This window comes from Eupeodes corollae, chromosome 1 (genome assembly GCF_945859685.1).
Source record: "Eupeodes corollae chromosome 1, idEupCoro1.1, whole genome shotgun sequence".
NCBI lineage: Eukaryota > Metazoa > Arthropoda > Insecta > Diptera > Syrphidae > Eupeodes > Eupeodes corollae.
This window is the reverse complement of record NC_079147.1, coordinates 112,019,985-112,043,218: the sequence shown is the minus strand read 5'-3', so window position 1 is coordinate 112,043,218 and position 23,234 is coordinate 112,019,985. Positions and strand designations below refer to the sequence as shown.

The 23,234-nt window shown below is 37.0% G+C and overlaps 1 protein-coding gene across 1 annotated transcript; it reads right to left on the bottom strand.

The window, feature by feature from the left end:
• Window positions 1-1,981: 1,981 nt before the first annotated feature.
• On the bottom strand, window positions 1,982-22,900 carry LOC129954231 (protein phosphatase Slingshot). Its single transcript, XM_056068004.1, has 8 exons — window positions 22,616-22,900; window positions 12,821-12,864; window positions 12,570-12,759; window positions 12,012-12,493; window positions 11,881-11,946; window positions 11,563-11,757; window positions 5,335-5,604; window positions 1,982-5,269 (listed from the first exon to the last, which is right to left on the bottom strand). Exons 1-8 carry the CDS (start codon window positions 22,679-22,681, stop codon window positions 2,539-2,541), a joined length of 4,044 nt encoding a protein of 1,347 aa, XP_055923979.1. The 5' UTR covers window positions 22,682-22,900; the 3' UTR covers window positions 1,982-2,538.
• Window positions 22,901-23,234: the final 334 nt, after the last annotated feature.

The following is a 23,234-nucleotide window of genomic DNA, read 5'->3' as shown; positions in this document are numbered from 1 at the left end:
CACGGAATTTCGTTTGCCGTTGTTGACGAACCCGGAAACAAATCGCACATCCATCTTTACTGCGGAAGCTTTTGCAATCATCAAAGCTACAATGTTTACAAACAATAAAAAAAACTGCAATCTTTTTCGACAGCCCATCTACAATCACCGCACTAAAAAATCTTAATAACAAAACTAAAATAATTGATCAATTGAGACATAAAATAATAGGAAATAAAAATCTTAAAATTATCTGGGACCTGGACATGCCGGCATACCTGGAAATGAGATGACAGACAAAACGGCAAAAGCAGCACTGAATGAACTACTTTTACAGTTCAACATTTTTAATAAAAAAGATGCAAAAAAAACCTTTTGCACAAGGCCTATGATTTAAAAAAAAAAAAACGATTGGAAAGAATATATCCATCATTATTCCCGAATCGCCCCTCAAGCTCAAAAAACTATATACCCGACAAATATATCCCAAAATATGCTATATTAGACTCAGACTCGGCCACTGCAACATTACTAATAGCCACTGCATAACAAAAGAACAACAACCACTCTGTCACCTTTGCAACAAAAAATTCCCGCTCACCATTTACCACCTACACCTAACCATCGATTGCGAGCATGTCAAACTCATGTATAAAAGAGTCAATACAACAAGCACTCTGATAAACCTTTTAACCGTCCCTACTGAAAAAAAAATATTAAAGACTTCAAACTCTAATTTAACTATTATATTTACGAGTATATTAAGTATAAATATATTTAAGTTAAACTCAAAACCTAACAACATATAATAATTTTTAAATAACTACTCTTATCGGCCGAAGTCCTGGTAGCTTGTGCCGAATAATATTTTTATTAATTTGGGTAATTTATTACCTATTAAAAAAGTTATAATAATAATAATAATAATAATAAGATGCAGGAACCACCAGCCTAGAGATGGGAATCATGCACAACCATTGGACGTATATAAAAAGTTGGAGATACATATATGTACCAAGAATGTCGAAGCCTTTAATTCTCCTTAGTGCCACTCATGGATAATGGCAAAGATGGTAAAATATGTTTCAATGGTGTTTCATTAAACTTATTTTACTTATCGTACATTGCCGTTGAAGACCCACATCCGAAGATTAAAGTTGTTTATTTAAAAATGTATGTAAGGTATGGTAAGTAGATTCCATGCTTCAGACAAGTTCAGAGAACAGAGCCCTGGGGCACACGGGCATTTAATTCGTGTTTTTGAGACTTGAACCCGTTCAATACTACCTTTACTGAACTTTTCGAAACGGATATATCTAAACCAAAGGCCCATTTTTCGTTAAGAGGGCCTGAAATATCAAACGCGATAATCACGCTTTTTCAAAAACGATTTGAAGATTTGTTTGTTCCATTTTTTGGTGAGATAAACCGAAACCGTACTGTTGGCCAATAAGTAGCCTTGGGTCTTCGAGAATCTTCTTAAGTTGATAGTTATTCAACGTTTCCAGAAGGTTTTCGTCGTGTGAATAGAGGGGGTGGTTGGTAAGTCTTTGTTGCTGTTTTACATCTACTCGGAACGAGACCTGTAGAGTAGAAGAAGAATAGAATACCTCTTTAAACAACAGCGAAGCTGCCACTAACGCCAGCGGATTTGTGTGTGTTAACATCTTTTAGGAGTCTGATTACTGTGGGTGTACGAAAGAAGATTTGTCCCATAAAATCATTTACGCTCTGAAGTACAGCCGTAGTCAAAACACTCTCTGGCAGCGTTGAATTGGCAGCGAACTGTTTAGCACAGAGCTAACAAATGAAGTTTTTAGCTTACTTAATAAAATAAATATTAGTTTTTCTTTTTTTTTTTCAGACTTACCACGTTTCTGCATTTTGAGACCAACATTATTTTAAATTAGGTTCCTGAATAGTTTATTATTTGAGTCTTTGCTAGTTGATTAAAAATGTAAAGTCACTTCATAAAATTTAATTAAAATAAGAAATATAAGACTTTGTTGTATGTTCTTGTTTTCAGTTGGAGTTTTTAATTAAAACCATTGGTTTCATTATACAAACATAAAAATAGAAAATGTTACAATATATACAAGTATGTTTTTGTTGTTTGTTTGCTTTTGCTTTTTGTTGTTTTGTTGTTGTTTTGTTTTCTTTTCTTTTAATAATTTTCTTACAATTAGGTAAGCGCTAGAGGTTGAATTTAAAATATAATAATAATTAATTGTTTTTGTTTTATATAATATTAAGAGTAAACAAATCAATGTTATACATTTACATAGGGTATGTGGGATATTTATGTATGTATATAATATATTATAGAAAAAAATAGGAGAGGGTGGGCAAGGGATAGGATGCGCAACGCGAGTGAAGAGTAAAATAATGGAGAGCAATGCGAAAAGGCAGCAGTTGCAGTTGCAGTAGCGAGAGAGAAGTCAGATAATCAATTTTGTCAAACAATAAGCGTGTTTGTCGCGTTTGAGTTTTTGTTGTTTTTGTAACCTCACTCGATGTATTTGAAGTGAAGACATACTGAAATTATTTTTGGCTTCACGTTCACATTGTATTATAAGCGGCTGCGTTGAAGCGTTGCTTTGGTAAACTAAGTCTAGCGAGAGGATGAGTTTTGCCGTGTTGTTGCACTCGTCGATAGTTGCAGCTCAGGTTTTGAGTTAAAATGCTATCTGTCATGGTTGTGTGGTGTGTGGGTGTGGTGGTGTCGGTATGGGTGTGGGTTGAATGATTTCTGGTCGACGGGGGTACCGGAGGCCTTGCATTTGTGTAGTCATGGTGCACTTTTCCACCGATAGAACCAGGCTCTTTGAAATGGTGATGATGCGGGGTGGCGGCCATTGTTGATGTTGCCGATGAGCAGTAACTTCGATTTTCGTAATAGGAACGAGGACGAGCTTTGTACGGTAGTGTACCTCCACCTCCAGCTCCGCTTCCTGCTCCGACTACGCCGCCACTTCCACTGTTTGCCGTTGTGTTTGTTGCCGACGATGGCGGTATTGATGACGATGGTGTGTGCTGGTGCTGGTGCTGATGCTGATGCTGGTGGTGATGGTGGTGTGGATTCGAATGAGATCTGCTTGATTGATATTTGTTCACTAAACCTTTAACATTTCGATCTTTGGATTCCCTAGTTATAATGCTAGTGCTGCTTAGGTGAATTGAGCTGGGCGACGATGTAGTTGTGGCTACCACCGCTTCAACAACTAAAGAACTAGTAAGCGAGTTATCAGCGACTGCTGGAGCGGTGGTGGTGTCCTGATTACTGGCATCACTTGTGGCGTGATCGCTCGAGTGTTGCGCTACAGGCGATGATGGCAACGATTGACCCTTCATTGGCCCTGTACCAGAAGTAGCTTTGGCTTCAAAGCTTTTCTTTAGAGTTTGTACATTTCCGGAAATCTTTTCGTCGATGGCGGTGGTGTCTTCCTTTGTTGAACTTCGATTAGAGACATCTGAAACGACACTCTCCATGTCACTGCTCATTGTGTATGAATCCGGAGCCGAAGCAGATAATTCCTGGGGCACGTCAGTACCACCACCACAACCACCAGCATCGGAAAGGATTATTTCTTCGCTGTTGCAACGATTTGGATGATAACGCTGTCGCGAGGTGGCAGATTGACTACGGAATAAATTCGAGTTTCTTTTACTATTGCTACTACAACTACTGCTACTTAAAGATCTATTAGCTGATGATGGTGGATTAAGCATAATGCTACCGCTGGTCGTGGTAATTGTTGTCGTCAATGTCGTCGTACAGTTTGTCGGATTGGTGGTTTGCGTTTGGCATTGCTGCTGCTGAGGATTCGGATGCTGTTGTTGTTGTTTTGTATTGTCCTGACATCGTTTCTTTAATACTGTGCACTCCTCGAGTTTTTGTTTTGTCCTCTTAACCGTCCCTGTATTGCATGCAATGTCGTCCTTTTTGGCAGTCTTGTTAGACAGATTTTGAATTTGACCCTCAAAAATAGCAGAATGGTGAAATGTATTTCGGTTGGTGTCGTACGAACCCCACGAACTGTTCCTCGATGGCAATACACGGTTGTCGCCCGAACCCCAGGAAGAATGACGTGAGGGAAGTTCACGTCGTTCACTTGGAAAGCTCACATAAATTGTCGAATCCACACTGCTGTTAGAGCTTTGTCTTGACGATATGCATGGATCTATTACAACACTGTTGGGAGCCCATGAGTGCGTTTTGCGTGTCTGCCTTGGCTCTTCCTTCTCAAACACACTGTCAACATGCGATGAGAACAAATCGCCAGTCTCTCGACGATGGAGATGACGGCCTGAATTCCGGTGGATTACTCTTGTTGTGGATGCACCATCGTTCACTGCTGATTGGATATTCGACGTCTGAGTGATGAGTTTGGCCGAAGAGGTCCACACAGGGCTACCAAGATTTTTACTACTTATAAGCACTTCATCAGTATTCTCCGCGTTTGCTCGACTCCCGCCGCCACTTCCTTCCACAGAAATGGAACGACCAATTTGTAAGTTGAGAGATTTCCTGTCGTCTGCAGTTTTCTTGTCATTCGATTCTAGACCATCGATAATTGTTTTAACCGATGTTGTGGGAGTATTCTTTTGTATATGCAAAACCTGGTTTTGTGTGACGCTGTAATTTTCTCCATTGCTACCGGGAAATCGAACGTTCTTTGGCTCATCGGCCACACTGCGCTCCGGAGTGAGATTCTCCAGCGATTGACTTTGTTGTTTCACAACGATGGCGCTTTGAATGCTTTTTGGTGATGTGCTACTGGAGCGTCTAAGCAATTTACGTTGCTTTTCGTTAGCCGATTTTTTGGATTGATTCAAGGCTTGAATGAGTGGTGTAGGTTCGCTGCCCGGTAGTAGTCTGGCATCTTTTGTGCTTTTCAAATTCGTCTCACTCTTGCTGCGTTGCAATTTTTCCTTGTTTTTCATAGCATCTAACATCCCTCGATAGGTTTCCAATTGCGAAAGGAAATTTTTATTTGGTTTAATGCAACTGCGGCGTTCCTTGACATGCTGCAAAGCGTGATGGAACTCCCAGTTATATGCTTTCATGGCGTACGCGATTACCACCGATGCCGATCGACTAACGCCCATCTTACAATGGACAAGTACTTTTGAGCCTTCCGATTTTGCACGCGTTATGTATTTAAATGTGTTATCCCAATGCTTTAATAAATTGGTTTTCTCATCATCATACACACGGACATTGAAGTAGTCGAACATGCCAGGGAAAAAATTATCAATTTCACGGGTAACATTCAATATATGTCGAACTCTGTTGTGAAGATTAAAAATATAAATCAATCTCTATTGTTTAAATATTCGATTTGTTTTATTTACCCATTTCTTTGTAATTCCTCCAAATTACTAGCATTCCATTCGGATCCAAGGTAAACGTGTTCAAAGATTTCTGTGGGTGCATCCATTTGACCAAGAATAATGAGCATTTCTTCGTCAATAAAAGATTTGTATTCGCCCAAGTCCATGTCCAGTTGATCTTCCAGACGGCCCCGAATGTATTTCGATGTAACCTCATCTAAATCAACAGACATCATGATTTCTTTGAGTTTCATCTTTATAACACGTTGTGTTTCCTCCTTTTCTCTGGGTCTGTGTAAAAAAAAAACACAATTAAATTAGAATATTATAAAGGCACAACATTTTAAATACAATTTTAAGAGCAATAATAAATAAACTGCTTCTTCTACAGGCTCCCGCATGCATCGCATCAGCACTTTGTTGTTCGGAATAGCTCGGATTCCACGAATGATTGCAATAAAATATTTGTCTAGGTACGTGGCTTACCAATAAATACACAACCGTTTGGATACCCCAACACAAAAATGCACACACTCGGATTAGATACCCTTTTTCGATATAATTATAACCACTCGTAGTCCTAGCACCTAAGAGTTGTACGCATCTTAATAACGTCATACTTCCCTGTCGGGCCCTTCAGAGTTTAACGGAAAGTATTTTGTTTGATAAACTTGGTTTCTCTTAAGCAAAGTAATTATGAATTAGAAAACAAAACATTACAATTATGGACTTCCCTACGATAGATGGTGTTCCTCTAAACGCCAAAATATCTTAGACTTGTACTTGATCGTAAATTTAACATCATCAAAAAAAAGTTGCCTTCTATACCTGCAGCAGATTTTTTTGGAAGAAAATGGGGTCCAAGCCCACAAACCGTTCTGTGGATGTACACAGCCATTGAAAGGCCAATTTTGACATACGCATGGTTGGCCCTCAAAGAAGTTACCAATCTTAAAGATGTAATATAAATTGTAAGGTACTACAGGTACTATAAGGGCTAATTAGAGACGCTCCTTTTGCTAGCCCCTTTCGGTATATTCGTGAAAGAACTTGTTGCGAGGCAAGAGGAGGTAAGGAGATGGGTGAAGTGGAAGGGTAGGATAAGGATAAGGTAGGAAAAAGAGATAGGAAGATTTGGAATAGGTTAGGTGGGATTGTTGAGCTCCGGGGGACGTAGCCTGCTTGCGGTGCACGGCGCGGCGTCAGCTCATCGTACGGGATGGATATCGCCCCCGGAACTCAACCTCGCCTACAGACAAAAACACAGATCAGGCCAAGGAATAAGGAAAGTAAACATGAACGGACAGACTATAAACACATCAGGGCACTGTGAATGTTAGTGCAGTTAGGTTATTACCCACCCTACCATTATGTATCCGCGGCCAGTGTTGGATACCCCAAAAACTTTACATTTATAGCTTTAAGTTTTTTTTTCTACAGGTTAGGATCTACCAACATGACAAGCTAACGAAGGGCTTAGGAGCAGAAATTTACACAAAAACATGGAATGGAATACATAAATACAAGTAGTTTTTTAACCTAATTTTTATCTTATAGGAGCAGCCACAACAAACTGGATGCCAAAAGCGCACTCGTCTATAACTGGAAAAAGGACACTCGAAACAGACTTTTTAAAGCTGTGCATAAATTTACCCAGTCGCCCAAATAAAAATTCCTACTAGGTAGGCATGAGCGGAAAACTGGACCATACAAATAGTTCATGTATCAGTATTTATAGATGGTTTCATAGCTAAGGAGATGGTTAGCGGTCTGGTGCCTTTTCATATGATCTTTACTTAGAAAGATCAATAAAGCTACCAGATCACTGCAGTATCATTCAAGCAGGACACAAGGCCATATCCGCAAAGTCAAAACTGGTAAATCAATTGCGTAGCTTCATTTCCTCAGCGAAGCCAACACGATAATTCTTAGTTGGGTCACCCACTATAACACTGACGGATAGAAAAAGCAGAAAAATTGACCAAAAACGGACGTACCCTTAATCCAAGCCATATTGTATCAATGATTTACAGGCCGTTAGAGAAAGTAAATGGGATAATCTACCAGTAGAGAGGCGTGACTTATTTCTAAAGGTAAGTCGGAAAAAATGAGGGACTAGAAAAAATATAAGAAATGAAGCAACACTTATTTGAAGTGTTAAAAACAATCTACTCAAATTATAAATGTATGGTAATGTGTCACGTATCATGTCATTCTTTAAGTGTTTATGGAGTGCTAAAACTTCAAGGTGACGAAGGGATGGAGTTGTATACAAAACTTTAAGTTAATTTTACAGCCGCAAAATCCAATATTCCAGGAAAAAAAATTCATAAAAGTAGTATTTATAGCGTTGTTGCTACAAAAGAATCGTATTTCGATTTATTAAGTGAATCAAAGAATACTTAATTAGTAAAAGATTTATATCTTATATTAAGTTGACCAATAATATTATCTTTAATTTCTATAAAAAAAAAGAAAAGTTTATAGCGCGTTTTTGAATCTGTTTCAAGTAATCTTCTATTTGTGGCGGTCCGCAACCGTTTAGACCTTCGAAAATTGATTCAAATTTCTCTATGAAATCAGAGCCAAGCCAACCAAGCCAAGGCTCAAAACATTCTATTTCTCTTTTTTTGCGATTTCAACATCCGTTTGTTTATTTTGAATCAAATTGATAAGAACACCACTTCTCGTAAAAATTTCGCAGATATTTGTGAGAAAAAAACAAAAATCTTTGCTTTATAATTTAATAGATAAGCTCAAGTGAGGGTTAGAGCGTCCTATTGCTATTATTTTTTTGTTCTTTAAGAAATTAAGTTTCTCAAAGTCATTATTTTCATCTAACAAAAAATCTGTCAAACAGCAATCTATTCCTAAAAGAGCCATTGTGACTTTTGAGCAACTAAAATGTATACAAAATGCAACCACTTTTCACAAATCACTTCCAATTCAAACTTTAATTAACTTTTTATCTGTAATTAATAATTTTTTGTTCACATTTTTATTTATACACCTTGCACTGCTTTCTGCTTGTAAACTATATTTTAGAACAAAATCTCATTTGCCTAGTTAATTTCCTGCCAAAAATTATTCCACAACGCAATTTTCTTTAAGTGGCAACCCCTACTTCTTAAACTTCATCCGCCGATAATGAAGGAAAATATCCAATAGGTCCATAAGAGATGGGTTAGGTTTGGCTTTTTTCCTATACAGAATGGTTGAATTTTTGTTTACTCTATGAAAATGAATGACAAGTTTAGTGCGTCAACGTATTGCTTTGCTAAGGCTAAACCTGACATGCGCAATGCGTATTTCTCCATTTCCAACACTCTTGTTTGTTTTTTGCGCAAGCAAGTGAATTTTCAGATATATACAAATTCATGGGATGAAAGTCGGTAATGGTCGGTAAACATCGGGTTATTTCTATGCTTAAGAAAGCGTTTGTTGAATAAAGAAGCACGCGCCTAGAGAGAAGTAGAAGAGGAAACGGGAGAGAAAACAAAATTTGCTCTATTCAGCGATAAAATAATAACCTGGCACACTTGAAGGAAGAAAATACACGTTGATTTAATTATTGTAAAGTAATGTCGATGTCACAAGTGTTGCTGTTGTATGATTTGTTTATATAGATGTTGCGTGAAGTTTGTTTGTTGATATTGAGATTTTCAAAAGGTAAGTCGATAGAAATTGACTTATATGGTGCCATCGCTACTGTTATCTACTAAGGTTGCGAACAACAGGTGGTCGGCTATTGAAACTTTCTAGGTTCCGAGGAATCCATGACCGAATATTTAAAAAAGAAATAAAATACCTTTTACAATCAGATAACTACAAAAAAACCGAAGTATGGGAAACAACTTTTTTCAGTTGAATAGATTAAATACATTGCCTACTTTTATGTGCTTGTTTTTGTCAGAATTAGCTTTGTAAAGTAAAATACGTAAGTATTTCAAACTTTTGAATTCAGTGCAAAATTTTATAAAAAAGAAAATACGTAATGGAGAGTTCTATTGATTTGTTGCTTGAAAATGTTCAAGATCACTCCAATCCATTGGAACTTCCAAAGAAAAAGTATTATTTGTAAACAAATTCTTTGATAAGAAGTGATGATTTAATGTCTTCATTTTGTTGCAGATTTATAAGTTATTTTAGACTCAACAAACACAAATTTGTTTGTGTGCTAAACGAAATCAAAGATTATTTGAAACAACCACAGCGGGACGAAAACCCACCAATTCTCAAACTCTGCACTGCCCTAAGTTTCTTGGCAGAAGGAAGTTACCAAAAGTGCTGTATAATGATTTTAATTTAGGCCTTGCTCAACCAACAGTTTCGGTAGTATTAAAAGAAGTGCTAGACTTAGTAGAAGCACGTGGATTAAGGCTCATATGACAAATGACGAGATGAATTTATCGAAGATACATTTTTTTGACTGCAAATGGGAGTCCAGAATCACGTTTCAATACCATACACGCACAAACAAGAAACATTATTGAAAGAACGATTGGCGTGATTAAAATTAAATTCAGGTGCGTTCTATCTGCCCGAGGACTGAAAGAGCTGCGAAATTTGTCAATGCAAGTTGCGCCTTACATATCATAAGTCAACATTTCAAAGTATTGTATGTAGGTAAAATTTAAAATGATGACGCGATCGATTCAAGTAATGATGATGTCAATGATTTTGTCTATGGAATAACTGAATCAGGAGCAAGAGAAATCAGAAACAACGTAATAAATACATTTTAGTAATTTTGTTTGCACACAAATGCACTACACAACCAGTAAATAAAAGTTGTTGAATTTTGACAACAATCACAACTGAGAGACAACTCAACTGGCTTACATAATACCTCGAGCACACTTAAAAAGTCAACCATTTTTTAGTTGACAATTGGTTGACTCGTAACAGTCAACTAGTTGTGATCGGTAATACCGATTGCCGGATTAAAACTCAACTTTGTTCTTAGTAGTCTTACATAATTCGCCCATAGGAAAAACCTTTTCGACGACATATGCCACGTCTTATTATTGCCACCTAAGAACATTATATAATTTTTACCCAAAATCAGAATGGTTAAGAAAGGCAGCTCCAACCTTAATCCGCACCAAATTTCCTATATCTTAACCAATTTTGTCTCTATTCCTAGGGAGCCCAATGGATTCCAAGAGATCCAAATGGGTTATTTATTGGTCTTTGCTAATGCATAACCCCGTAAAACCTAACCTAACCTAAACTTTAATAACTTCACCTAAATCACTTGGATAACAAAGTAAAATACAATTTGGCAAGTCCGCCGTGCATTGTAGCGACACCTTAAGTAACCTTGCTCTAGAATGGAAATCACGGTCATATCTTTACGTTAGCCTCTTTAAAGATGTCCTTACAGGTCACTGCCTAATAGATGCTTTTCGATTGCATGGGTGAATTTATGTTCATGTCCCATCACAAAGACGAAGAGTCCACTACTACAATAATCCTAGTGACCTGAGAAATGGCAATATTTATTGTCTCAAACGCTTCATTGTTAGCACCTTTAGGCAACGGGCTAGACACTGATAAGGCTTTGGTTTCCATCGATCACCGACATTAAGCATAAAAGAGCGTGGTAAGTATACAGATGAGGACCGTCTCGAAACCTACCGCGTGCTGTTGTCATGTGTTCTTTCTGTCCATTGTTCTTTCTCTACTGTCCTTCTGTCTTGTATTAATGTATTGTGTTGTTATCACCTTACATAGTCTAGTCTCTCAAAGTGCTGTGTTCTCTACTCTGTACATTTATGTGCTGAGTAGTTTGTAATGTGATATAATGTAATGTTAGCACCAATAGGTTTTAAGATGTAAGGTAGATATATAGATGCATGTGGTATAAAAACGGGCTAACTATGGGTCTCAGTGCGTTGGCTTTATTGGTCAGCACCTATCTTAGCTTAACCCAAGAATCAATAGTGTGTTTCTTTTAAATAACAACAAATACTTAAAAAGTAGTTGGATTTAGCCTGAGTGAACATTAATCATTCGTATTTCCAAGTCCAAGAAACATCGAAATTGACCAATGTACGTATAATCTTTCATTATACAACTGTCTTTGCGTTTTTTTTTCAAACAATGTTTTTTGATTCTAAATCACTAAATGTAAAAAGATACTAAATAATTCGAAAAAGCTAATCCATCTTTCGCAAGAAGTTCAATTTTTGCTCCTTATAATCTCGTAAAGTATTTTGTTGTTTTGGACACAATCCAAATACTTACTTATTTCTTATGGCATCAGGCGATGGGGGACGTCTACTTTCTATAGAATCCATGGCATTCCACTCATTTAAACATGACTGTTCGGACTCAACACGACGTTCATAATTTGACAACCAATCATGCGATGGTCCACCCGGATAAAAATTATTCTCACGAGCCTTTTGACATACTTTATGAAGCGTTTGTAACGCCGACCTATGGACAAAATATTTGTTTGTTTGTATTTTTGTAAAAATTGCTATTTTTTAAGTATGTACATACATTGAATATTGTAAAGACAAAATTGACTTCTTTAATTATGTATATTAATTTACTTACCACATTGCTTGAACAGAAACTGGTTTAAAAATATGTGTTTTCCCAAAAACACTTACACTAAATCCCCTAAAAATAATAATTTTTTAAGTAAAAAAATAAATTTTAAAATTATAAACAAAATCAAGACCCACCCGTCACCATCTAAATGAATTGTTGTATCGGCGAGTATTGGAACAACCAGACCAATAGTGGTGTTCTCATTGCAGTCTATGCCTAATAAGCAAGATTCTTCTATATCCTCTGCACAAGATTCATATTTATCCGAATCGGATTTTGAACAACGGTTTGTCGAGAGCAATTGATTGCTCATGGCGGCCCGTCTTTTGTCCAACAATTCATCCGCCTCTAGAGAAGGATTCAACTCTTGTTGTTGTTGTTGTTGCTGCTGCTGTTGCTGTTGCTGCTGCTTGTTTTCATTGGTACTCTGATTCTGATGTTGTGAATGAAGGTGATGATCATGTGTTTTAGTATCGTTTATTTGTTGCTTGCCACATTTTGATTGACACCGAGATCCTATTCGAGGTTTTTTCTCGGAACCGTTTCGCAAACAACATCGAGATGCAATTACTAGATATCGCGTACGGTTAGGTCGCTGGGATTCCAGTTTAACAGCCTATTTAGTATGAAATTTAAAGAGACAAAATAAAATATAGAAAATATAATCCCAGATAATGATTTTTCGTATTAACCATTTTAAGAGTTTCTTCATGTCTAAGGAGATTAAACATGGACTGCAAATGCTGTTGAATATCTGAATTATTGCTTTGGGTACTATTGGTTGACCTTGTTGAATCAGTACTCAGCCGACGCTCGGCATATTGGGGAATATCTTTGAGGGCCAATACCAATGCCGTGCCTTTACCAGCAAAGAAGCACTCACTAAAATAAATAGTTTCCATCTATATTTGTATACAAAATTTATGCTTTACTAAACAATTACCTTCTTTCATATTTGACACCATCCTCTTCGTCGGCCTCGCCATCCTTTATAAACAAAATAAAAAAGATTTACATTAAAAAGAATACATTGTATGAACATAAATGTATTTTTATATTGGCAAAATTCTTTGCGTTAGGTAAAAATGTCTTGAGTCATAAAATTGCATTTTATATTTTTGATTTGGTGTAACGACCTTTTTGTTCTCTCTTTTGTTTAATATTAACAACTTGAGTCAAGAACAACTGCTAAAATTGTATTAATTTAATCTTTAGACTGTAAGATAGAAAAATATTTATTTGTTTTCATATTAACGTCTCAAGTTCTGTGTGACTTCTGACTTAAGTTCTTTTGCTAAGATCTTGTTGCTCAACACATCCATCTGATAAAAAAAGTGTCAATTTGGATTCAGTTTCGCTTCTGTTACCATGGAGAAAGAATCGCAATTTTAGCCTAACATAAAATGTTCCTGTTTTAAAAACTATTGGGAACCACAGTAATGATCGGGAATCGGGTTCTCCGTCAGTTTTCTTTACCTTCAAGAGTGACAGCCCAAAAGGTAGTCATCCACGCGTTGCACTCATTTGTTCGCTTATAAAAATTTGGAAACGAATACCTCTAAAACCGTTTCGGAAAAGGATGATAATGTCAAGAGAATTGAATACATTCACGAGATTTACACATTAAGGGCTATCGACGTACTGCAGATCATTTTATAACACTTCCACTCTAAAAAGTGTATGTACGAAGAGTCATCAAAGGGCTTTTACTAAGAAGCTAGAGACATAACCATGACATTACTTATTTATTGAAAGAAGAAGTTTATAACAGAAAAAAAATGTCAAACGTAACCATCAATACCTTTGTATAATGGTTTGATTGAAAGCCTCACTCAAAAGTCTCACATCCCGCCATTTTTGGGAACAACTGTGAAAACAGTTGACAAGTTGTACCATATAAATGTGGTAGAGGGACTGGTAAAGGGTTTAATAAATACTCTTTTCAATGAAAAAAGATGGATTGTTCTATAGAATTATGGTAAGGCGAATCTTCTTCACCCTCTAATTACCGACCGATTGCACTTACGTTCCTTCTTTCCAAGTTCATGGAAACGCTGATTAATTATTAGCCCAAGAAATATCTTGAAGATCGAAAGCTTCTTAATGACCGTCAGTACGGCTTTCGAAGCAATAGGTAGAATGGTGATCTCATTGTTCATCTCACCGAGCAGTGGAGCAAATTTTTACATTGCTTTGGAGAAAGTAAGATTATTGCACTTGATATTTCAAATGCATTTGATAGGGTTTGGAATAAGCCCCTCTTATCAAAAATGTGTGCTTTCGGTTTTCATGAATCACTGCTTCGTTGGATTAGTAAAAACTTTTCGGATCGTTTAATACAGGTAGTATTGAATGGATTCAAGTCTGAAAACCATAAAATAAATGAAGTTGTGCCCCAGGGCTCTGTTCTATCATCAACTTTCTTTCTCATTTTTATTAATGCTCTCCTGTCTGCAACTTCTAATCCAATACATTGTTTCGCCGACGATAGTACTCTTAGGTTTTCATATTGTTTTAATGGATAGCACTTGCATCAATGAGACTTTACATCTCGATATTCTCGGTATGTGTGCCACCAACCACCATTTGGTGTTGCCGCAAGGTGTTTTGGTTTCCTTAGGCGATGCAAAAAATGTTTCATCCCTTCTGATCTGGCTGTTATCAACAAAACTTATATATATCCAAAGCTTGAGTATAACTCCCATCTCTGGGCTGGTGCTCCTGCAACTTACTTAAGCCTCTTGGATAGTATTTAACGTAGAGCATTTAAATTGATAAATGATAATATAATCATAAGTTCATTTACTTCGATTGAACATCGTCGTAAGGTTTATTGTCTGACCCTTTTTTACCGTTATTTTAACGGTTTATGCTCTAGTGAAATAGCCAGCTGCATTCCTCCCCTTAAACAGTTTAACCGTAATACTCGCGCTTCTTGGAGTGCTCATCAGTATACCCTCGAGTCCAACTTTGGCCGTAATGTCAACACAGAGATTCGTTCTTTAGCCATACTACGCGAATGTGGAAGGCCTAACCACAATCCGTTTTCCTAGTCAATGCAATATTCAGGAATTCAAAAGCAATGTGCACCGAAATCTCCTTTCAAACCCTCTCTCCTCTAACTAGTGCTCACATTGTTCCTCTGCATAATAAGGGTAGTAATAGCTCCTTGATTGTTTGTTTATTACATAAAAAAAGCAAAAACAACATAAAAGTTGATTGGGGCCAAAATCGAATCCTTTAGAGAAGCTTACGATTTGTTGTCTGGAGGTCTATATTTAAATTACTTACTTACTAAAGGTGGCGCTACAGTACGGCTCGGACCTGGACCTCAACCAACAAGCGTCTCCAACCAGCTCGGTCCCTAGGTCTTCACACACCTGAGTAGCGGTCTTCCTCTACTGCGCCGTACCTCGGGATTGGATTTCAAGACCCCTTCTGGGCTGGAGCGTTGATGTCCATTCGCTCTACATGACCTAGCCATCTAAACCGTTGGACTTTAATTCTGTTAACTAGGTCAGTACAGTTCGTCGTTATATCTTCTCCTCCATTCTCCATCTATGCATACGGGACCAAACATCAACCGAAGAATTTTTCTGTCGAAGCATCCTAAGACGCTCTCATCTTTCTTTGACAGGATCCAGTCCTCAGAGAACCGGGATGATGAGTGTCTTAAAGATGGTGATTTTAGATGCTCGAGAGAGGGGTTTACTTCTCAATTGCCTTCTAAGTCCAAAGAAGAAGCGATTTGCAAGAGTTATTCTTCATTTGATTTCAGCGCTGGTACCGTTGTCTGTGATAGCGGTGTCTAGGTAGACAAATTCCTTAACTACCTCAAAGTTATAGCTGTCCAGGGTGACGTTTTGTCCAACACGTCTTTTTTTGATGACAGCATATACTTGGTCTTGCCCTCATTGGCCACTGAACCCATCTTCTTCGCTTCCGTTGCAATGCTCAAAAACACTCCACTGACATCATGCTTTGATCTGCCAATTATGTCAATATCATCTGCGTATCCGAGTAATTGGATGGACCTTTGGAAGATTGTGCCTCTAGTGTTGACGGTTGAGTTTTGCACAGTTCTTTCGAGAACGATACTGAAGAAGTATGACAATGCATTGTCTTTTCTAAAACTTTGTTTGACATCAAATGCATCGGTGAGATCTTTTTTGACCTTGATAGAGCAGCGTGCATTCTCTATCGTCATTCTGCACAAACGGATAAGTTTGACAGAGATGCCAAAACTAGACATTGCTCTGTAGAGCTCTTCCCTATGGATGCTGCCATACGCGGATTTAAAATCGATAAAGAGATGGTGGGTATCGATTTGAAGCTCCTGGGTTTTTTCCAAGATCTGCCGTAGTGTGAATATTTAGTCGATAGTGGGCTTTCCTGGTCTGAAGCCACACTAATAAGGACCTATCAGGTTGTTGACGAACGGCTTCAGACGTTCACATAATAGCGTAGAAAGGATCTTATATGCAATGTTAAGGAGACTGATGCTTCTGTAGTTGGCGTAATTTAGAGGGTCTGCTTTTTTATGTATCAGGCAAACTATGTTGAGATTCAACTCATCGGGCATGCTTTCTTCCGACCATATTTTGCAAATGAGTTGTTGCATGCTCCTTACCTTATTTCGTCGCCTCTAAAGCTGGTATTAAAGCTTAGATCGATCACTTTGAGTAAAATTGCTTTTTTAAATTAAACTAATATTATTGCCAAATAAATAAAACAACAATTAATATACAATATTATATACATAGTTCTTGTCTTATGGTGTTTTATAATTGTATAGCTTCTACTAAAAATATGATATTCCCATAGAGGGATTAAAAGTTTGGTAGAACACCCTAAAATATCTTTTGGGTCATACTTTTAAATTTGATTTGGTTTAATGACAAATAAATACTTTTGGAAATTTGAATGAGTTTTTACACAACAATCTGTCATGTTCTTATGACTAATGAATTATTTAATGCGAATTTAATTATGAGGTAATTGTATTGAGTTTTGTTAGTAATTATCTGTACCTGTGCTAATTTGAAGAATTAATGTTGTATTTATGTATTTGATGTGGGTAGTTTTTTTTGTAGGAAATTTAATTTACTTTATCTTTTTTGTTTTGTTTTTTAATTTCAAATTCTTTATTTTTAAGAAGACATAAGGGGCTTTATGTGCAGTCAACGTCATTTACTGAACAAATGGATTCAATGTAGATTGTTTGTCATATGTTATTAATATTAAACCTGTCTTTACGAGACATTTCTTTCGATTAATCGCACAGAAAGTGAAAGTGCAGCTAATAAATAGCTAGAGTCTTGTGTTTTAAGGTTCTCAATCTTTATAATGCTTGTGTGCCATTAATGTCAGGGATAAACGGATCCAGTTTTGCCGTTTTGCATCCCAAGAAATACTCTACGAGAAATTGTCCATTCTTCAGGAGAAGCGGCATAAAAAAGGGTAATAAACCATACGTCTTGACATGCCATTTTTTTTTGATAATTCCAAGTAAATAAATCTTAAAAACATGCGTTTTTCTGTGCTCAATAAACAACAAACATTTCTCAACTCTGCTTTTGCCATCAAACCAAAAATACTTAGCTATTAAATATTAAAGTTTTAAAAATGTTTGAATGTTAGATAAAATTTTAATCAAAGTCGTTTTTTATTAGATTTTGGAAATACTTGATTCAATTTTTTTTATAATCAAAATATTTCCGACTTTTGCTTCTTGCGCGTTTGGTTTTTTTTTTATATTAAACACAGACTTAAGGGGATATGAATACCCTTATAACGATAAAACACAGTGCGATCAATTAGGAAGGGAGGAGAGGATAGGATAAGAAAGGAGATACTGATGCACTTTGGTTTTTAATGTCTGATACAAAAAGTTTCAGTTTTACAACGGTCAAAATCATCATTTTGAGAGCTCTCTCTTGAATTCTGTTCAAGAGACTCAAGTGGGTTATAGGAGCAGCTGCAGAGATATGGGAATTGTACTCGATTTTCGGACGAATATAAGCCTTATAGATTATAGCCAGCTCAGGGGTAAAATACTTCGTGCATCTTCGTAGAAAACGTAAACACTTAAAAGCATTTTTGGCGATGTAAAATATGTGATCACTCCACAACAAGTGGTTTGTAATGCACATACCTAGGACTGAAAGCTATTCAGTCTCCTCGACGTAAGTACCACTGATGGATAGTGACAGTAGACGAGTTTGAGTTTTTGAAGCATTAAATTCTTCACGATTTTTGATTCCCCATTGGACAATGCTGTCAAGATCAGAATTTAGTGAGCTTATCATACGCTGCCGCTGGTAGACCACATGTGAAGAACAAGGATGAGCATCTAAAAACGAGTATGAGACGCTGAGGGTACTGTCATCAGCGAAACAGTTTAGTGGGTTAGAAATTTCAGACAAAATATCATTTATAAAAACAAGGAAGAGCGTTTATTTTCAGAATATTATATTTGAACCCGTTCAATACTACTTGAAATGGGTGGCGCTTTGAATGGTTTAAATTCACAAATTGGAGCGGCATGCAGATGGCGCTGCAGTCGGTATAAAGGTGGATAATTATATATTATTTATACGACTACTACTAAATGCAGTTGTTGAATACTAATGTATTCCACGTATACTCCGTTGCTTTGATGCACAAAATGCATCAAATTGTCTACAAATTTTAAAGCATGCTTAATACCAAAGATTCTTTGATACCTATTCACAGATTTACATGTTAATTATATTCCATTGTCAATTTATGGGTTGAATCTAGAAAATTGCTTGCAATATCAGGAAAACAACTGCCGGATAGTAATAACACAAAAAAGGGGGACATTTGACAAAAGAAGAATTTGAGAAGAAAATTTATATATTTTCAAGTTTAAAATTTCGTAGAAAACTTATATCCCGACAATTTTTGCACCTCCAAAACTATAAATGAGCATCATGAAGACGAAAGAAACATGCAAAAAATGGTTAGACCAGTCAATGGAGACCCAATTTCAGCACCCAGTATGGAAGAGGGTAACAAGCCATCTACAAGCTTAAAAACAACAAATTAGCGCGGCTCGGTTGGCCTACCTGCGGAACTCTTCAAATATGGTTGAGAGTTGTAAGTCACTAGGCCCTAGTTCTCAACGGACTGTTGCGGCACCTAATTTATTTATTTTTGTTTACTCCATATTGGTTTTCGTATCGGAGTTTGAGTTATTAAAAACTACCAACCACTAGGATCAGGAGCTTTTGTATAGATTATCTATGAGAAGTTTTTGAAAACAACTTTTTTAATTTTATTTAAAACACCTAGAAAAACTTGTACAGCTATAGAAAGAGCAAAAATAGATGCTTTGAAGGATTTAGTGGGGCAACCAAGATAACAGCGTCGCTGTTATTGCACTGTACAAATGCAGTAATACTGCCGCTGAGATTTTCAAATTGCTGAGAAAACTCAAACTATCGAAAATAGAAAATTATTTTTCGAGAAATGAAAATACCCACAAGAACGATGCAAAACATAAAAAAAACCTAAGGCTTGGCGCTTACCGTGGAAATTGTTGACAACGTCTGTCTAAGGCTCTGCGCCAGATAGATCAAATGTGTTGCTTCAAAGACACGCAAACGGAGGGCACATTACAGTGGATCCAAATTTAATCGCTAAAAGTACAAAATTTACGCTCATAGCTCCAAGAAAGCTGCTGAAAAGGTTGGAAAAGTCCTAAGAGCCCATCATCCAGCTTTAGTGATGGTTTGTTGGGAAACGTCGAATAACAGTGTTACAAATATGCATTTTTGTGAGTAGGGAAAAAACACATGCTTCCAACTAGCAAAATGCTCTTATAGAGAATGTTTTGAAGCCTCAAGTAACACCACCTAACTTTGGTTTGATGACAATTCAACGGGGTTTTTAGCCGCTGAAGACTGGCCCCCGGACAGCTTAGATCTTAATCCACTATACTACCGTCTCTGCGATGTCTTGAAAGAGAAAGCTTGCTGTGAGCCTCACCGAAATATTCAGTCTCTTAAAGCTGATTTGGTTAAGACAGCATCTTCGCTACCCCTTGAAGTCGTGCGTGCAGCGATAGATTGTTTAAGAAATTATTTCAAGGCTTAGGGTGGCCACTTTGAATAATTTCCTACAAATTTAATACAATTTAATACAAACAAATATCGTGAAAAGAATTTTGAAAACTGGTTTATTATTCGAATAGGACGTTTTCGTGTGAGGGACACAATTTGTGGCAGGACTACGAATAATTAATAAATAATTAACTCCCTGACTAGTCGAGCTGAAAAAAGGAGACCCTCTAAACTGCTGATGACATTGACATAATCGGAAGAACTCAGCGTGATGTCAATGGGGCTTTTATGAGTATTGTCGTCAAGAAAGGACCTACAACACCGACGTCTTGGTCAAAATGTAATCACTGACAGACGTAAACGTAGGAAACAACACCAGCGCTGAGATCAAACGCAGAACAACTCTTGCTAAAAGTTGTTTCTTTGGGGTAAGAAAGCAATTGAGTCGTAAAGTTAACTCTCGAGTGTCGCTATATAAGACCCTTATCATCCCCGTCCTGCTATACGGTGCAGAAGCATGGACTATGACAAAAGCGGATGAAGGCACCTTGGGTCGGTTCGAGAGAAAAGTTCTTCGTGCTATCTACGGTCCCGTATGCATCGAAGGGGAGTGGAGGAGAAGATGGAACGACGAGCTGTACAGCGACGTAGACTTAGCCAGAATGGTAAAAGTCCACCGACTAAGATGGCTGGTTCACGTAGAGCGCATGAAAACCAATGCTCCGGTCCGGAATCTACACCCACAAGACAGCGCAGTAGAGAAAGACCACGGATTAGGTGGCGCGCACAAGTGGAAAGTGACATTACCCAACTTATAGCGCGAAGCTGGAGACATCTAGCTTGCGACCGAGCTAGATGGAGAAGTTTGTTGGGTGAGGACCTAGTGTTCACAGGGCGTAGCACCACCTTAAGTAAGCAAGTTACTTGTCCAATTTGCGTTCAAGGAATGAACCTGAACGTGCTGCCTATTGTTTTTACAAAATAATTGATTTAACGTCATACAAAATAATCAACAAATTTCAAAGCCACGAGACTCTGATGGATTTATCATTATTATTTTTAATAATATAATGTATTCCAATATTTTATAAATACATTACAAAATTCAAAAAGCTCTTGAACCAGAGTAAGTTGCTAGTGCTTTCTATAAATTCTTGAAATTTTAGAGTTGAAATCAAATGCGCGCGACCCAAAACGTACACTTTGTTTTATTTGATTTATTTACTCAGCGAGTAACATTTTCCAATAAAACTGATTTTTATTCCTTCCCAATTCCCACCCTGGTCTAAAATAGTTTCTATAAAAATCAACCGAAAATTTGCGTTTCAAAAATCAAATTTGGACACCGACCTTTAACTCTTGTGACACTCCAATGAAATTTCATGTAAAAATGTAAACATATTTTTGCCATTATTCTAAATAAATTTCAAAAAATAAAAACAAATAAAAAACAGGACTGCGCACAACACCCTTTTTAATAATATCTTCTCCTCGAGAGGCGAGAGGCCAAGCCTTGTAATACAACAAAAAGAAAAGAAAAAAAAAACAAAAAGGAAAGAATAATTTTCCAACAATTTTCCACATGAAAATGGGTTGAAATAAAGTGATGTTGGCGCAGCCGGTGGATGTACATATGATAAGTGAGTAAGGAGGGGATGGATGTCAGACGCACGGACACGCTGCCTCATCTTTTTTATACTTATTTTATTAATAACAAAATTGTTCGCCTTGAAGATATCCAAATCAAGAACATACAAACATTTTTAAATTTTAAAAACAGAAAACATGCTTCGTTCGATTTGGCGAACCCGTCGCTCGTCTTCGTCGTAGTCGTTTGGAGACGTTAATGTCTGCGTAAAAAGAGCAAGACGAGGCGCATTTTATAATGAAAATTTAATTTTAGACTTTTGTCTCAATATTTTCTACCTATAGTCAAGGCGACCAAAACAAAAGCACTCTCTACTAGACTTTATAATACCGAAGAAATTTAGAAAGAAAACTTGAATCGGTTTTTGTTTTTTTTTTGTTTGCCTGCCCTGCCGTCATCGTGAGTCGTAGACGAGCGACGAAGAATCACCGCGTAACCAAACCAGCCACTGTCGGGTTGCCGCTTGGTTCACAAGTCCTAATCATCGGCAGTCGTCCCTCGCAATTATTTATTATCGTCACTCTCATTACTTTTGGCAAAAGGCAAGGAACAAAGGAGATGATGTAAAGTAAGGGTAGGGGGTGGGTGGCGTTTGGAGACAGGTATGCGAAATGCGAATGAAAGGCGTATTGTTGATATTTTGCGTATGTTCGTAAGGAAGGCGTCGTATTAAAAAACAATGCAAGAAACACACAAATTAAAAATAAAATAAAAATAAATCTTCTTCTAGGTATTTCCTCAATCAATCAACTTAGCTATGTATTTATTAAACAAAACAAAAATAAATAACAAACTGTTCATCATTATCGCAAAATAAGTTGTTTCCTTTTTTGGTAGCATTGAAGCAATCAGAGTCGAAGCAAAGCGACAGCGACGTCGACATCGACAACGACGATAAAATAAGCGAAAGGAGGAACAATTTCAATTTTTCGCAGGGAGGTTGACTTTTTTTCATTCCTAGGTTGTTTCTTTTTTCGAATTATATTCTTTTTTTTCCACTTACCGAGTTGGAACATTGTGGAGAACCAGTAACACTACTAGGCGATCTTTGCACTGTCACCAATGCCATTCTTGCGATTGCACTCGATTTAACTTAGAAACTTATTCATTTTTTGGTTATTTGTTGTGTTTTTGAATAAATCTATTGGTATTTTGTTGTTATAAAATGCACACACACCGTCGTTTTTATAAATAAGAAATGTAATAAATCTACAGAATCAAATAACAAAATTCTACGAGAAGACAGAAGAAGACATTTTTAATGTGACGCCATGTTTGATATTTTTTATTCAACTGTTTTTGCTACTTTGACAGTTTGAATGGTGAATAAGGTGAAAGATGTTTGGTGATGGTTAGAGATTGTGGCTAAGAGCTAAATTATTTTTTTAGTCCGTGTTCACATGAACAAGCTGAGGGAAACAATGCTAGCAGGCTTAGGGTGAACTTACATGAATCTGCACTGCGAAGTCTGCAGAGATAGAGGATGCAAAAAAATAAAATGACAAATCGACAAGGTGATTTTTGATAAATGTCAATTAAAATAAACAAATTTGATCTACGTAAGATGGTAGTCAAATTGATACCTAAGAAGCTGTAATTCTCAAACAATTAAGTTTATTCTG

Bases quoted from the DNA above. Each gene is read 5' to 3' on its own strand.
- LOC129954231 (XM_056068004.1), bottom strand. From the start codon at position 22,681: ATGGCATTGGTGACAGTGCAAAGATCGCCTAGTAGTGTTACTGGTTCT. The intron at 12,760-12,820 runs GTAATTGTTTAG...TATTTATTTTAG, and splicing joins GGTGTCAAATATGAAAGAAG to TGAGTGCTTCTTTGCTGGTA. The intron at 5,270-5,334 runs GTAAATAAAACA...TCTTCACAACAG, and splicing joins GAGGAATTACAAAGAAATGG to AGTTCGACATATATTGAATG.